At 41.8% G+C, this 14,783-nt stretch overlaps 1 protein-coding gene across 1 annotated transcript in view; it reads right to left on the bottom strand.

Moving 5' to 3' along the window:
• SIK2 (salt inducible kinase 2) overlaps positions 1-14,783 on the bottom strand; it is a 122,473-nt gene that overhangs the window by 24,178 nt on the left and 83,512 nt on the right. Inside the window, exon 4 of the mRNA XM_039229233.1 lies at positions 12,862-13,023. Within this exon, the coding sequence (XP_039085164.1) occupies positions 12,862-13,023 (162 nt within the window). The remainder of the gene's footprint in view (positions 1-12,861; positions 13,024-14,783) is intronic.

Genomic DNA, 14,783 nt, shown 5'->3' with positions numbered 1-14,783 from the left:
CGTGTTTCTGGGGTTACAGTTCTGTAAGAGTTGGCCCATACATTCTGATTGAGGCAGATATGTATCTGAATAGCTCATTACCACGTGATGCCTCTCTGGCCCAGCCAGCCACAGGCCACCTATCACTTCTTCACTTACTCATGGAAGGCAGTGGCATTATACCTCAAAACAGTGAATGCCTTCCCTTTATGACATTAGTCACATGGAATCTACATCTTTAATCTACAGCAGCCTCCCTGGAAACACTCAGATGCCTTTGATATGCAGGAAAAGGCAATTTTTCAGTGAGTTTTGGTTTAAATGCAAGCTTGTGCCCTTTGGCTAAGCCTTCACATAATCTCGTGTTCTTACTGCGGAAACAAATTCCTGTTATTTTACAAGTAAAAGGAATACTGTCTTACGTTGTATGAACCCTGCCTGGAGAACACTGCCTCAGTGACAGAAACTGGCTCTACTCCCAGCTGGTACATGGTGCTGCAGGGACAGGGAGCTCTAAATGGTGTCCCCAAGAGTACTGGACCAAATCTCCAATGTCAGACTCACTGGCTGTGTGACTCTGAATCAATCAATCTCTGTGAACCTCAGTTTCCCCATCTGTAAAGCTGAAATGATAAACATCTGTAGTTGGCAAATTTTTGTGAGGATTTGGTGAGTTAACATCAACTTACACTCTGTTCACACCTTGAGACTACAACACACGTGTATACTGTAGGCGAAGCGTTCTCTTAGCTCACTGACATGAAAACTGGTGGCAAGCGGTAGTGACAGTTAACAACAGTCACAATCCCCAACACCACAGCCTCACAGCAGAGCACAATCTCTCAAGTTAGAGAGAACGAGAGCAGACTTCCAGTTTTCCCGCTTTCCTAGCTTCAAGTCCCCTTGGTAGATGATTTAACTTCCCTGAACCTAAATTTATCTATAAATGTAATGATAATCTACCTACCCAGACAGGGTGCTGTGAGGATTAAATGAGATTAAACATGTAAAGTGCCTGGAGCATGGTAGGTATCAAATGTCAGCTCCCTTCTCCTTTCATGAAGCCATCGTTACCAACTACCGCCTTTCCGAAAGAAAGGTTCTGAGAAAATACACAGGAAGGGCAGAAAAGTGGAGAGGACCCCGAGGGCTCAGAAGACAAATGAGGGTGCACGCAGGGAAGAGCCTGAGGCACCGTGCAGACCTGGTGGAATCACACTGGCATCCCAGAGCATGAATGAGGCTGGGAGAACCGCTCCCTTCATAATGGGACCACAGGCCAGTCCTACACTCTGCCTTCCCGTAGGACCATCAGAGAGGCCTGACCCTCTCGATTCCACCTCTACGACTGACCTCTCATACCACAACATCACCCTTATGTCCTTACTGATGTATGTTTCTAATTTCCTAGAAAAACCATACTCGCAAACGAGTCAAGGACTAGACATTCCACTAACATTTAAAGAGGGAAATGTTAACTTCACACACATATTTTTTTTCTAAAAATTTTTTTTAATATTTTTATTTATTTCTAGGAGAGAGAGAGAGAGACAGCGTGAGCAGGGGAGGGTCAGAGAGAGAGGGAGACACAGACTCTGAAATAGGCTTCAGGCTCTGAGCTGGAAGTCAGCACAGAGCCCGACGCGGGGCTCGGACCCACGAACCGCGAGATCATGACCTAAGCGAAAGTCGGACGCTTAACCGACTAAGCCACCCAGGCGCCCCATTCACTCACATATTTAAAGACAAGAAGCTCGAGGACATGTGTTTGGAGATCCTGAAGTAGGTCCAATAACTGCTGTACTTTAAACAGTAATGAGAGGAGGAGTTTTAGGCTCATGTAAGTTGAGGATACTCTCTAAACATCAATGTCAAGTTTTAACACCTCGAAGAGCCATTATAGAACTTCAATCTGACCTTCCCTGGGCTCTGGTGGAATGCGTCCTCTCAAAGGAGTGACGGGGCCCAGCCGCCTACCTGCCAAGGCTCTCTCACTGGTACCCTTCATAGGCAAGGCCAGAGCAAGGGCTGGGAGAGCATCACTGTGCCTATGGGAGCCCAGTCTCGACCACAGCTTTACACATTCAAGACAAAGAAAGTGTCCCCTAACTTATATGGAGAGTGGCACTACGCAGATGTTCACTTCCATTTCCTGTGGGGAAATGAAGAAAACAGAACTTGAGCCTGGGGCATTGTTAAAAGAAACCCCAAAAGACAATCAGGTTCACTAAAGCTATTACGGTAGCATATGTGCAGATGTCTTCTATAACCCTGGCAAAGCACCAAAACATGGTTTCTGCAATCATCTGAGGTATGGGTTCAGAAAGACTTTGGAGTCAGGAAGATTCCAATCAAATCCACTTAGCTTGTGATCTAATTAATTAACCCAAGAGTCAGATGCTCAAGTGACTGAGCCACCCAGGTGCCCCAGAAGATGGCTTCTTAATAATCCAATGGGACATCCATATTGTAGGAAAAAATGAGGGTAGCAAGTCAGGCACTTCGCTAAAGGTTGAAGAATTAGAATAGAAACCAAGTCTGACTACAAAGCCCTCACTGTTAACCACCACCTTTATGTCCCTCCCTGGCACCATGATATGTAGCTATTTTTGAGCAAGTTAATAACTGTCAAGTTTAAGAAGGGGCAATGGAAAGACACTTAAAAATAAAAGCCTTTTTACTTCTTCACAGGAACTTGGCTAATTTGCTTCATTCACAGCCTGCAGCTTTCTGCCTAAAAGCATCTAAGTGCAACGAGGAGTGAACAAGAATGATGAAATACGAAAAAGGCATAGCTGGGCAGGATTTGCTTATCACCTTTTATTCAAATGGAATGGACCAGTGTTTCATCCCAGCAACCAAATTCATTCATTCATTCATTCATTCATTCATTAAACATATGAATTCATATTATGTGTCAAACACTGTGCTGACTGAAGAGTCTCCCAACAGCAGAGAATAATAAACGACCCCACATTATCATCGGACTTTTGGAAACCATTATGAAAACAGTAACGTGGGCCTTCTTCTCTTTATGCAGGCTCCAGACCCACGGTGGCCCTTGCTAGAATGGAAACACCTGTCTAGTTTCGTGTACACTCTACCTCTGATCTACAATGATGGCTTCTACGTCTCTCAGACATTTTGATTCCTGTTTCTCCACCAAAGTTCGTATACCATGGAATGCTGGATTCACACTGATATTATTTAACTTTCAACTCTAAAATAATTTTAGATTTTCAGAAAAGCTGCAACAATAAAGGAGAATTCCCTATGCCCTTCATCCAACCTCCCCTAATGCTAATGTTTTATATAATTGTATTAGTAAAATTATCAAAACTAAGAAAGTTTTGGCTCAGTACAATTGAGTCAGTGCTAATGGCTAAATCACAGACCTTATTTAAGACTGCATCTATTTTTTCTATTATTGTGCCCTTCCAGTTCAGGATTCCATGATGCATTTAGTGGCTGCGCCTTCCTAGGCTTCTCTAATTTTAACTATTCTTTAATCTTCCCTTACCAAGAATCGTACAAGTCACATATTTTGTAGACTGTCCCTCAGTCTGGTTTGCCTGGTGTTTTCTCATGACTGGGTTCAGATTATGGATTTGTGGGGAGAACATCAAGAGGTAGAGTGCTCTTCTCAGTGCATCGTATCAGGAGATGCATGGTAGCACATCTAATTAGCAGTGGGGTTATTAACCTTGATCTCTTAGGGTGCTTTCTGATGGGTTTCCCCATTACAAAGTTACTATTTTCCTTTTATAATTAATAAACTGAGCTTAACGGACTGATCCATGCAGGTGCCCTCACTGGTAGATCTTGACTGTAGCAATGACCACTGCAGTGTTCTAATGGTGAATTTTCATTTCCCTCATTCCCTCTATACTTAGTAATTACAATTCTTTAAGGAGGAGTTGTCCCTTCTTTTATTTATTCATCAAATTATTTATTCATGATTTCTAATATTATCATTGTATTTGTCATGAGCATTTATTTCTGTGTGTGTGTTATAATTAAATACTCTTGTTATTTTGATGCCAAATTCTTCACTTTGGCCATGAGAAGCTAATTCAGGTTGGCTTCTGTATCCTTTCAACACATCCCCATCTTTTTAAAATTTCATTTTATTTCAAATATTTCCTTATCTCTGGCACCAGAAGATGTTCCAGGCTTCTTTTGTATTTTCCCTGCCTCTACTCTGGAATCAACCATTTTTCCAAGTAGCTCTGGTTCCTTTTAGAGGAATGGTATCTAGAAACCAAGACCTGGGTACCTGGGTGGCTCAGTTGGTTGAACGTCTGACTCTTTATTTTGGCTCAGGTCATGATCTCATTGTTCGATTTGAGCCTTGCATCAGGCTCTGCGCTAACAGTCTGGAGCCTGCTTGGAATTCTCTCTCTGCTCCTTCCCTGCTTGTGGACTCTTTCTCGCTTAAAACAAGGATGGATGGACGGACGGAAGGAAGGAAGGAAGGAAGAAACGAAGACTAGGACCTACATGTACTCACTGTAGCTGGGATGTCAGTTGCTTCTAGTCTGTGTCAGCAGAGAGTGTTAGGCAATGTATGTATGAATGCTAAAATCCATGTATACTTCCCATATCTATTCTTGTTCCTTTCTATATGGATTTAAAAAAAAACCCAAACAACTCATGAATTGATACCAATACTTCTCACTGTAATCCAGGGTTCAGTCTAGTGTTATTTTGAAACGATTTTTACGCATACATGATTGAGCAACTCTTACAAAATTTTGAAGATAGAACAAGTTTCTTTGCTCTGCAGTAATCTGTCACTTGTGTGGGGGAGTGACTGAACTCCTCCTCATAACACACCTGGAGTTTGTCAGATCAATCAGAATTTTCAACGTTTCTTGAACAAGTAGGAAAAAAGCCACATCTTTCTCAAAGAATCTCAGCTTTTTAAGTTTAAGAAAGTTCAATTATGAAATCATTAGAAATTTGAGAAACAAATGACAACCAGTCCTTCAGCATGGCCTAGGAGTTATAATCAAATCCAAAAAACATTTATGTCAAGCCTACACTGGATTAGGCACTACACACTTGGCATTTTTATAATATGTTATTTCATCTCATTGTGATGATAGCTCTATGAAATGTGACTGTCCTTGCCTTACAAACAAGGAAACTGAAGCTCAAAGTAGCTAAATGATTTGCCCAAATATCTATAGCTATGAGTGGCTTAGACAGTATTCAAATACAGGTGTTTTTCAAACTGCAAGCCAGGTCTTCTTTTTTACTATATCACAGATGTTCCAAGAATTTTGCTAATCAGAGACGTTTAATCCAACTCACAATTGGAGGTAAGGCTGTCTTAAACCTAGGAAAAATCCTTTACGTTAGTAGAGACAAGAGATTTTCTAATTGATCCCTCTGCCAACAGAACTTGACAAGTGAGGGCTTTCTCTTCTCAATAATATTAGATGTTATGTCAACAGGATCCTTAATAAGTGACTGCAAATAATTAAGATGTTTACAAAGTAAATGTCAGAAACATATACCTACATGTTTTAGGTATATTCATATTCTTTGTTTAAAATTATTTAATGCTATAAACTATTTGTAAAAAAATAAAATGTGATACACCAATCACACAATATTCTAAAAAATAAATAAAATTATTTAATGCTTATTTGTTTTTGAGAGCGAGTGAGCGAGAGAGCATAAGTAGGGGAGGGGCAGTGAGAGAAGGGGACAGAAGATCCAAAGGAGGTTCTGTGCTGACAGCAGAGATCAGGCTCAAACCCACAAACAGCGAGATCATGATCTGAGCTCAAGTCAGATGCTTAACCAATTGAGCCACCCAGGCATCTCAGGAATCCATTTTCTTTTTTAAGAATGCATGATGTGTTGAAGAGATCTCTTGCCCTTTTGTGTGAGAGGATACATGCCCAGACCCCTATAACACTATGGCATGTTCTCCAGGGGTCTTACTCTTAACAATGGTTTGAGATCTCCTCATATACCCATATTCTCTCCCTCGTTTCTGTGAGGTCTAAAACGTCTACAGAAGAGAGGGTTTGGAGAAGACTGTTTAACCACAGAACAAACGCAATTACTTTTGACGGACTCTCATGGAAATGAACTTGGCCTCAAAAGTGGAGTGCTCTAATAACCTTTTATCTAACTAACCAGTAACAGACTATGGATATATTTGAAAACAGTACTAGAACTGCTCTGATTGTCTGCTTTATATTATCAAAGTGACTGACCTGTTATCTTACTGACGACAAATGCTGATTATGACTGTCATCACTAACTGACATAAGGTCTCTGTGCCCAAATATCCTTCTCAGAGGGCCAGTGTTTCAGGAATAACAAGGCCATGCATAGAATAAGCAAATTGGATGCTGATGATTGCTGTCTGGTGGGAACCAAGCAGGAGAGGTTCTGTTGTGCTTGCTGTCGTGAAACAGATCGAGCATAAGTGGACATATGAGCCACCCGGACAACCTGCTGAGGGCCAGGTGCTGATTCGGCAGGTCCAGGGCTGGGCTGGATAGTCTGCATTTCTAACAAGCTCCAAAGGGACGCTCATGCTGCTGGTCCCCAGACCACTCTTCAAGGAGCCAGGAAACAATAAAATGAAGGTTGTGAAAAAGATATAGAAGATGTTAAACAGTTTGTCACCGTTTATTGTTGCAAAATGATTAAAATTGTTGAGTACTTTCAGAATTTTTATGTAAATGACAAAAAGACTAAATAGAAGTCATTAGGTAAATTAATTGTTTCTGAAAAGGGAAAAAAACCCCACTTAAAACCAGTCTTCAAGCTAAGAAAAAGTAAGTGAGTTCTAGGAATCAACTCAACCAAGGCAATTTTTAATCTCCAACAGTGTGTTATAATGTCTAATTTATAATTAAAAAAATTCTCCTACAGAGTAGCAGATGGCTTTAGGGTTAATTTTATTCTTGTTTCTAAAATTACCAGAATTCAGATACCCCGTCTCGCTGGAGAGATACACCTCTTTTGTAATTATGACGATAGGAGCAGAGAAGACGATTATGAGGAAATGAAAGCTGACAAATGAAAGGTAGGACGGGGGTAGAGACAAAGCTGACACATTCAGTAAACGGAATACTGACCGAATGCTGACGTCACGGTGTGCTTTGCTGGCCCACCCCCTCACCCCCAGCAAGAGAAAGCCAGCTACACAGCTTCCTTCCAAACATCAGTCACTCCCTTTCCACCTGACCGGAGGGGCACCGAGAGAATGATCAGCACAGTTGAGGTGAAATGTGACCCTGCTGACCAGTGTGAGACATGTGTCCAGTGAGAGAGTTCAGGGAGCTAACAAGCAAACAGATGGTCTTCCTTAGCCCCAAGTGGGGTGGAGAGCATGAAGGGAGGAAAAAAGGGGAAAAGCAAAACAAAACCCAACAGCCCTTTGAACGGTCTTCCGCAGTCCAGGCTTCATGTGCTGCTAGTGCTAAGTGGGCTTAATGGATAAAGACGAGGTATCACTGTGCTTGGTGATGCAAAGCTCTTTTTACATCACACCAGTGGCAGAGTGATACCAATAGAAGACTTTTTATAAACATTTTACTATTAAACCCTATCTCAGCCTCTCCCACCCTTTTTTGGTTTCAGGACACAAAGCTGGAATTATATATACAGAAACCCTGTCTCAAGGTCTTCTAGTAAACAGGAAGATTGTTAGAAGCAATACTGAGAGATGAGGGGTTACTCAGAGATCACGGATCTATTCAGAAGGGAAGCCTTCCTCAGGGGCTGGAGACAAGTGACTTGTGATGCACACGTACGATCCATCAGGCTATTACACATTGCTAATTACATTTAAGGTCCTTCTCAGAAAAATAATTTGTATGGAGCAGAGACAATTTAGACTACAAGCGATAAACTTGTCTTATTCCTCTGCGATTTGTATTAATAAAGCTTTAAGGCCCTGGTGATTAAAAAAACAAAAAAACATGGTGGGGCGATTATAGGGCTATCAAAATTTTCAGGACTTGTTTTCAAATGGAATCAGTTATATACTGAATACAAATAATAGCTACCTTTTAGTGAGTGTTTACATGGTGCCAGGAACTTGAATTAATAATTTATTTAACACTTCAACAGCATTAACTATGTACCAGGCACTGTTTTAAGTACTTTGCAAATATTAACTAGTAACCACTATGAGATATGAACTTCTATCATGCCCTCTTCACAGATAAGGAAACCGAGGGCAGAGACATTAGGTAATGTGTCCAAGGTCACCCATCTAGTGAGTGGCAGAACCACAGTTCAAAGACAGGTGGTCTGGTTCTAGAGACCATGCCCTTATGTGCTATCCCTGGTCTGTAACGTTATCACAAATTCTCGCATTACTCCTGAGAAACAGATTAATCTGTTGAATATATATGGAAACACAGCACAATGAGGTTAAATAATCAGCCCAAGGTCACACAGCCACTAAGTGGCACAGCCTGAATTTGCACCAGTCATGTCTGATAGCACACTCCACATTCTGTATGTGAAGCCTTGTTTGAATTGTGATATTTTCTGAAAACTTCCCCCAAGTAATTCATACATTTTTATCTTTAAGTATTTATTATAAACATTTCAGATTAGGAAAGGTGAAGAATAAAACAAAATGTCCTTCATCTATTTATCGTCAACTTGGTGCCTCAATAGTCTTTACCAAAATAGCTAGGAGGAAACTACCACAGCTACACAACTAACGAAAGCCAATATTCCTTTGCATTCTGCCTGGTATTTTGCAAAGGCTGGAGGTCTCATAATTGAGGCAATGAACACACATGGGTAAGGATGGACCCGTGGCTCATCAGTAGCTCAAGTCTTTACTCACTGGAAGAGCATAAATTAGAAACTGATTTCAAAGTCCTATTTGTGTATTTATTAAAATGAACCACATTCAATACTTCTACGCATTTTCTCTTATGAACAGAGACAAAAATTGTGATTTATGCCTAGTTCTGATTTGCACTTTCTCAGTGCAACAAAGAAGATAGCTAAAACAGTTCAATTATTCAAGCCATTTAGCAATTAAAGAGATCTTCATAAGAAGAATAAACCGAGTACAATTTGCGGGAATAATTTTGCATTTTTCCATGGAGTCCCATCTTTCCTACATGTGCCGGAATTCTTTAAAATTCAAGAAGAATCCTCAGAGATCACAAGATGATGTTTTTAAAGGAAAGCAGGACTATAAAAAAGTTATAGAATCTATGGATAAAAATAAACATCCTGGAGAAATTCTTTAAGGGCACTGAAACACATCAAAACTTTTGATGGCATGTGAAAGTCTTCATGATCTGAGTCTGCCTACCCGTCCAGGCTCTTTCCCCATCATGTGTCTCTGGCACTTCGATTCCGCTAGTTCTGTCTACACCTTGGCTACACAAGTGAACTCTCTGGCCTGCCTGCCTTCACATATGCTGACCTACCTGCCTGGAGCTGCCATCCCTATCTTACCCCCTTTGCTGGTCTCTCCCCCTATCCCACCAGATGCCTTTTTAATCAAGTCTTAGCTAATAATTTCCCTGCTTCTTCCAGGCAGAGTTAGCCTTTCCTCTAGCCTCGTGGCCTGTACAGTTATCTCCTTGTGTTAGACTTAGATAAGCTCTGGTTCTCAGTTAACTCCTTGAGGTGAGAACGGAGTTTGCTGCATTGCCGTGGTTGTACCTGCATTTCCGGGATTCACACACAGTAGATGCTTCATAAAGATTTACTAAAATCTGGGGTAAAGGGTGGTAGGAATGACAGAAAAAAAATGTGGGCAAGAAGACATGTGGGTGCTTAGATGTACTGCGTGTGTGTGTGTGTGCACCTCACCCGTGGGTGAGGTATGGAATCAATTGACACTACATGCATAAATTCTGAACGCTAAAACCCCCAATTCGGTGAGTACCTCTTGAGGAAAACCTGACCAATAATGCTTGGAAACTATAACATGATATCGTGGTGGAAGCACAGATTCTGAGGTTGAAGAGACCAAGCTGTGAATACCACATAATGAATGACATTAGAAATACTGAGCTTACCTACCAATATTATAGGCTAGAATTAAAGGAGACATATTATAACCTGGCAAAACTTGGTTTATGACCTTAAAGGAGTGCTCTGTGTATTATGTTTGCAGGTTTTCCTGGTGTTCTACTTTGACATTTTCTTTTGAGATGTTAGTGACAGAGCACTCTGTAATTTCTATAGCATATGACTCATACCGCTAACCTTTCTCTGCCTAAAAAGACTCCCAGAACTTCCTTGGAGGTATTTGTGTGTGTGTGTGTGTATGTGCATGTGTGTGTGTGTGTGTGTGTGTGAATTTTTGTTTTAGTGATAAAGGAATATGATGGTGAAACAGAGGTTTCCTTTTTCTTTCTGCCGAGTTAAGGACTTCGAAAAACAAGAGACTTGTTTGAGGAGGACAATTCGAGGGGAGCAGATGTGTTCAAGAAGTAAACAAAACCTTCCAGGGATGTGGACTACAGAAGAATGGCAAGAAGGGGTGAAGTGATGGAGACAAATCAAAGGGCCAAAAGAAAGAGAAACCAAAACAAAAACCACAAATGGGAGAAGTGAACACACATAAAAAACTACGGAAATACCAATACTGCAGGTTGCATTTTCAAAACAAAAAAGACAAATCAATACAAATCTTTATATATATAATGGGAATGTAACAAATTAACAACAACCGCTCCCCCCCCCCCCCCCCCCCCCGCCACTGACTTATTCAGTCAATCTCATTAGGAAAAAAGTCATAGCCTGCAGAATGGAAAAATCCATTACCTCTCTGAACCATATGTAACACTGGCATTTAAAATTAATTATTGAAATTAAAGTAAAGTAAGTAAAAATTAATTATTTGCTTTCCCCACATGCCCAAGGCAAAAACTAATGGGAAACGGCATAGAAACAAACCAGTTACGTGCACAAATCAGAGGCTTTTGAGTTCTAGTTTATACCACAATGCCGCAAACAAAGGCGGCTGTTTTCTCCCTAAGCTTAGGAGTCCAGGGAGTGTCCCACCTAGGAAGTCACAGTAACTTCCCAGCCAGCTCCTCTCTTCCGGATGTCCCTGTGCCCTCTTTAACTATCCTGCAACAAGCACCACCCACCACCTGCAACTTTGCTGAGCTTTTGCTCCAAGCCCCTTATCTTCTTCAAAACCCTAAGTGAAATCAATCTCCCTCCCACACCTACAACCTCTAGCCCAGACCCACATTCTCTTTCTTAATTGGACCACTGCCTACGATTCCTTAGGAATCTTCCTATCTTCAGTCTTACCCACACCTCCTACCCATCCGTCACTCCGCTGCCAGAAAGAGACCTCTTTCCAAAATGCAGATCTAATCATAGTACCCCAGTCCCACCCGCGCTCCCAGCCCAGCCTACAGTTTTCAATAGGTCACTGTCCCTATCATCAACAGAGCACACTCGGACATCCCTCATGGCATCCAGGACCCTGCATACTCTGCTCTTTGCCTCCTGTTCTCCCTGGATCGACTCCCTGGGCCTGCAGATTCCACATCTCACCAATACCGAGCCACGGTTCCCCACGTCAATCTCCATCTCTCTCTCTCTTTTATCTGTGGTATTTACACAGTCTGCCTGCCTGTGTGCATATCCCACTTCTGTTTATCCTCCTGGCAAGCTTCTAACTCCTCTCTCAAGCCCAAGTTCAAAGAGTGCCTTCTCTCTGAAGCTTCACTGACTTCTCAGGTAGACTGCTGTTCTTTCACCTCAATTCCTACTGCATTTTGTACATATATTTTTGGGCAACATATTTATTTTAATTATTTTAATCTTTCCATTAGCCTTCTAGAAACAGAGGATTTGTATTCCCAGTACCTAGCATAGCAAAATACCTGACACATAAATATTTATTAAATTTTTGACCATGTGGATAAAGAGACTTGACTATAAAATTTTAAACTTTTTATAATTGTGAAAAAGGTAGGAGGAACAGTAGAACAATCTTTACCCTTAGCCTCCATATTATAAATCAAAGCCTTACTGTATCAGAACAAGGCAGCTGACCTCTACACTGTCTTTTCTCTGTCTGTGACCACTCTGCAGCCTCTAGCGGTAAGCAGGAGGGAAGGGCTGAGCACCAGCAACCCGTGCTGCTTCTCTGTCCAGGCCAGCAGCCCCCTGACACACTCCCGCACCTCGACATATTCCTGCACAGCGGAGCCGCCTGACACACTCCCGCGCCCCCTGACACACTCCCACACCTGCACTTCCTCCAGCAGATCCCTGACACACTCCCGCACCTGCACCTTCTCCAGCGGATCCCCCTGACACACTCCCGCACCCCCTCCAGCAGAGCACCCTGATACACTCCCGCACCCGTGCCTCCTCCAGCAGAGCCCGACACACTCCCGCACCCCTGATGCACTCCCACATCCCCTGACGCACTCCTGCACCCCCTCCAACAGAGCACCCTGATACACTCCTGCACCCCGACACACTCCCATACCTACACCTCCTCCAGCAGAGCCCCCGACACACTCCCGCACCCCTGATGCACTCCCACACTTCCTCCAGCAGAGCCCCAACACACTCCCGCACCCCTTGACACACACCCACACCCCCTCCAGTGGAGCCCCCTGACTTACTCCCACACCTCCTCCAGCAGAGAGCACCAAGGGACCTGGCCACGAATCAGATCCTGGGTGCCATCCTGCCGCTCTGTATATTAATAACGAATGTATTTAGCTTACTTTTCATTACGCATAGCAGTCATGAAATGAGTAAAACACACTTTGAGAAAGCATGACGACATTGGTAGAAATGCTCTTGAGCCTCCGCCCACGCGTGCGCATGGGCACACACATGTGCAGGGGCCCGTGTCCAGTCACGCTTGAGCCAGCGCATCCCAGCTACCTGCTAGTTTGATGTTCATGTTGCTATCCAGCAGGAGGTTTTCGGCCTTGAGATCACGGTGCACGATCTTCCGACCATGACAATAATCAACAGCGGACAGGATCTGCCAGAATTTGCGCCTGGCCTCGGACTCATTCAACCGGCCATGATTAGCAAGGTAGTCTGGAATACAGGAGACATTTTAGGATTATTCACAAAAACCAAAAACAAAACCAACAAAAATCCCCACTATCAGTAGTCAGGACTTTTTCCTCCTCAAAAAGCCAGCTTTTTAATTACTTTAATTCCAGTATAGTTAATATACAGTGTTTTATTAGTTTCAGGTATACAATACAGTGATTTAACAATTCTGTATATTACTTAGTGCTCATCAAGGTAAGTGTACTCATAATCCCCTTCACGTATTCAAAAGCTTTTAAAATGAGTTAAGAGTGTTCAAGTACCATGCTGTTTTCCAAGTTCTCTGCCTTGAGAAAAGTAATTCCAATCATATTTCACTGGAATCCAGACAAATGGAGAGAGAGCCCAAGACCAGACAACATGCAAGTGACATAATATTCACAGTCTAATTCCCAATGCTGTTTTATCCCCAAGTATTTCCTCTGCTCTTTTGTTTACAAATTTATTGAATATTTTTCCTAACCACATTAAAAAAATATATGTAAAAAACACGCATGAATCCATTTTTTGACATGTCAGCAGACAAGGGATATCTTTCTTTTCAACAATCACTTCAGAAGCAGTTACTGTAAAAGCCACCTGTAACATAAGATACAGTGATCCCTGGAAGTAGCTTAAATAATGCACAGCCTGTTTTGTTCAGCGGAGCACTTCTGATCTGCCCAAGACTTGTTCTCTAAATCAAATATGCTAGCCATGTTCTTTCCGCACACACTTTGCAAGATACATCAGCTATCTCTATGCAGTGTTATAATCTTTACTAAAGCAGTTTACCTGAGGATTAATTCTGTGTATGTCTACATGAACTCAATAAAACTAAACATTACAGCTCCTTCAATTTTCACTTGAAAATCTTGAAGTCTTCTAAAGTGATCTTTTGCAGGAGAGGGTCAGTGGGAATCTTGAAAAGTTATTCTAAGATTTAAGATTGTTTTCCCAAGTTAGGAATTGTAGTGATAAATCAACATTCAGTCATCTTCATACACTGTGTGTTCTAGGCTACGTGGTTTACTGATACTTCGATTCCAGGGCTTTGGCTCTTGACATCCTCAGTATTTACTGTAAAACTAACATTTGTACAGCATTTTACAATTTATAAAACGTTCATATAAAATGCATCTCAGTTAATGTTCCTAAAAGCACTCTAGGAGAACGATTACGCTAATTTTCATCTTACCGTTGAGGAAGCTGAAGATCAGAGGGATTAAGTAATCTGGCTGAATTCATACAACTGGTAAGTGAATAGCTGATCTGGAACCTTTGACTGTTGTTTTTTCAAACCGTATCAAGCTTCTTTACTAGACCTTTGCTTAAATCCCAACTATCCTTTCGAAACCCTGCTCATATGCCACCTTGCCCTTAAATAGTCATCACTTCAAGTAGAAATGATCTCTAGTCTGAACTCCTTACCACTTACAATAGTCTCATACTTTAGTTACCTGTACATATACCATAAACACCTCAGTGTGTATACATGTCTGGGTGTATACACACACACACACACACACACACACACACACACAGCCTAATTCTAACATACTGTGTGTTAGAAAATAAGATACCTTCACTTACACTTTCTGAGGATAGGAACCATACCGTTCTCTTTTGTACTCTCCACACTGCTTTAATACTATGCACAAAACATCAGACGTGCAGTTTTTAAAACTACTTAGCTGATTAAAGTCTGATCTTAGATGGCATCACCATTAGTGTTGTAAAAATATAGAGTATTAGTACTATAC

Source organism: Hyaena hyaena, unplaced genomic scaffold (genome assembly GCF_003009895.1).
Source record: "Hyaena hyaena isolate Hyena2069 unplaced genomic scaffold, ASM300989v1 scaffold_36, whole genome shotgun sequence".
NCBI lineage: Eukaryota > Metazoa > Chordata > Mammalia > Carnivora > Hyaenidae > Hyaena > Hyaena hyaena.
Note: the sequence above shows the minus strand (reverse complement) of the source record. Positions and strands in the feature narration are given on the sequence as shown.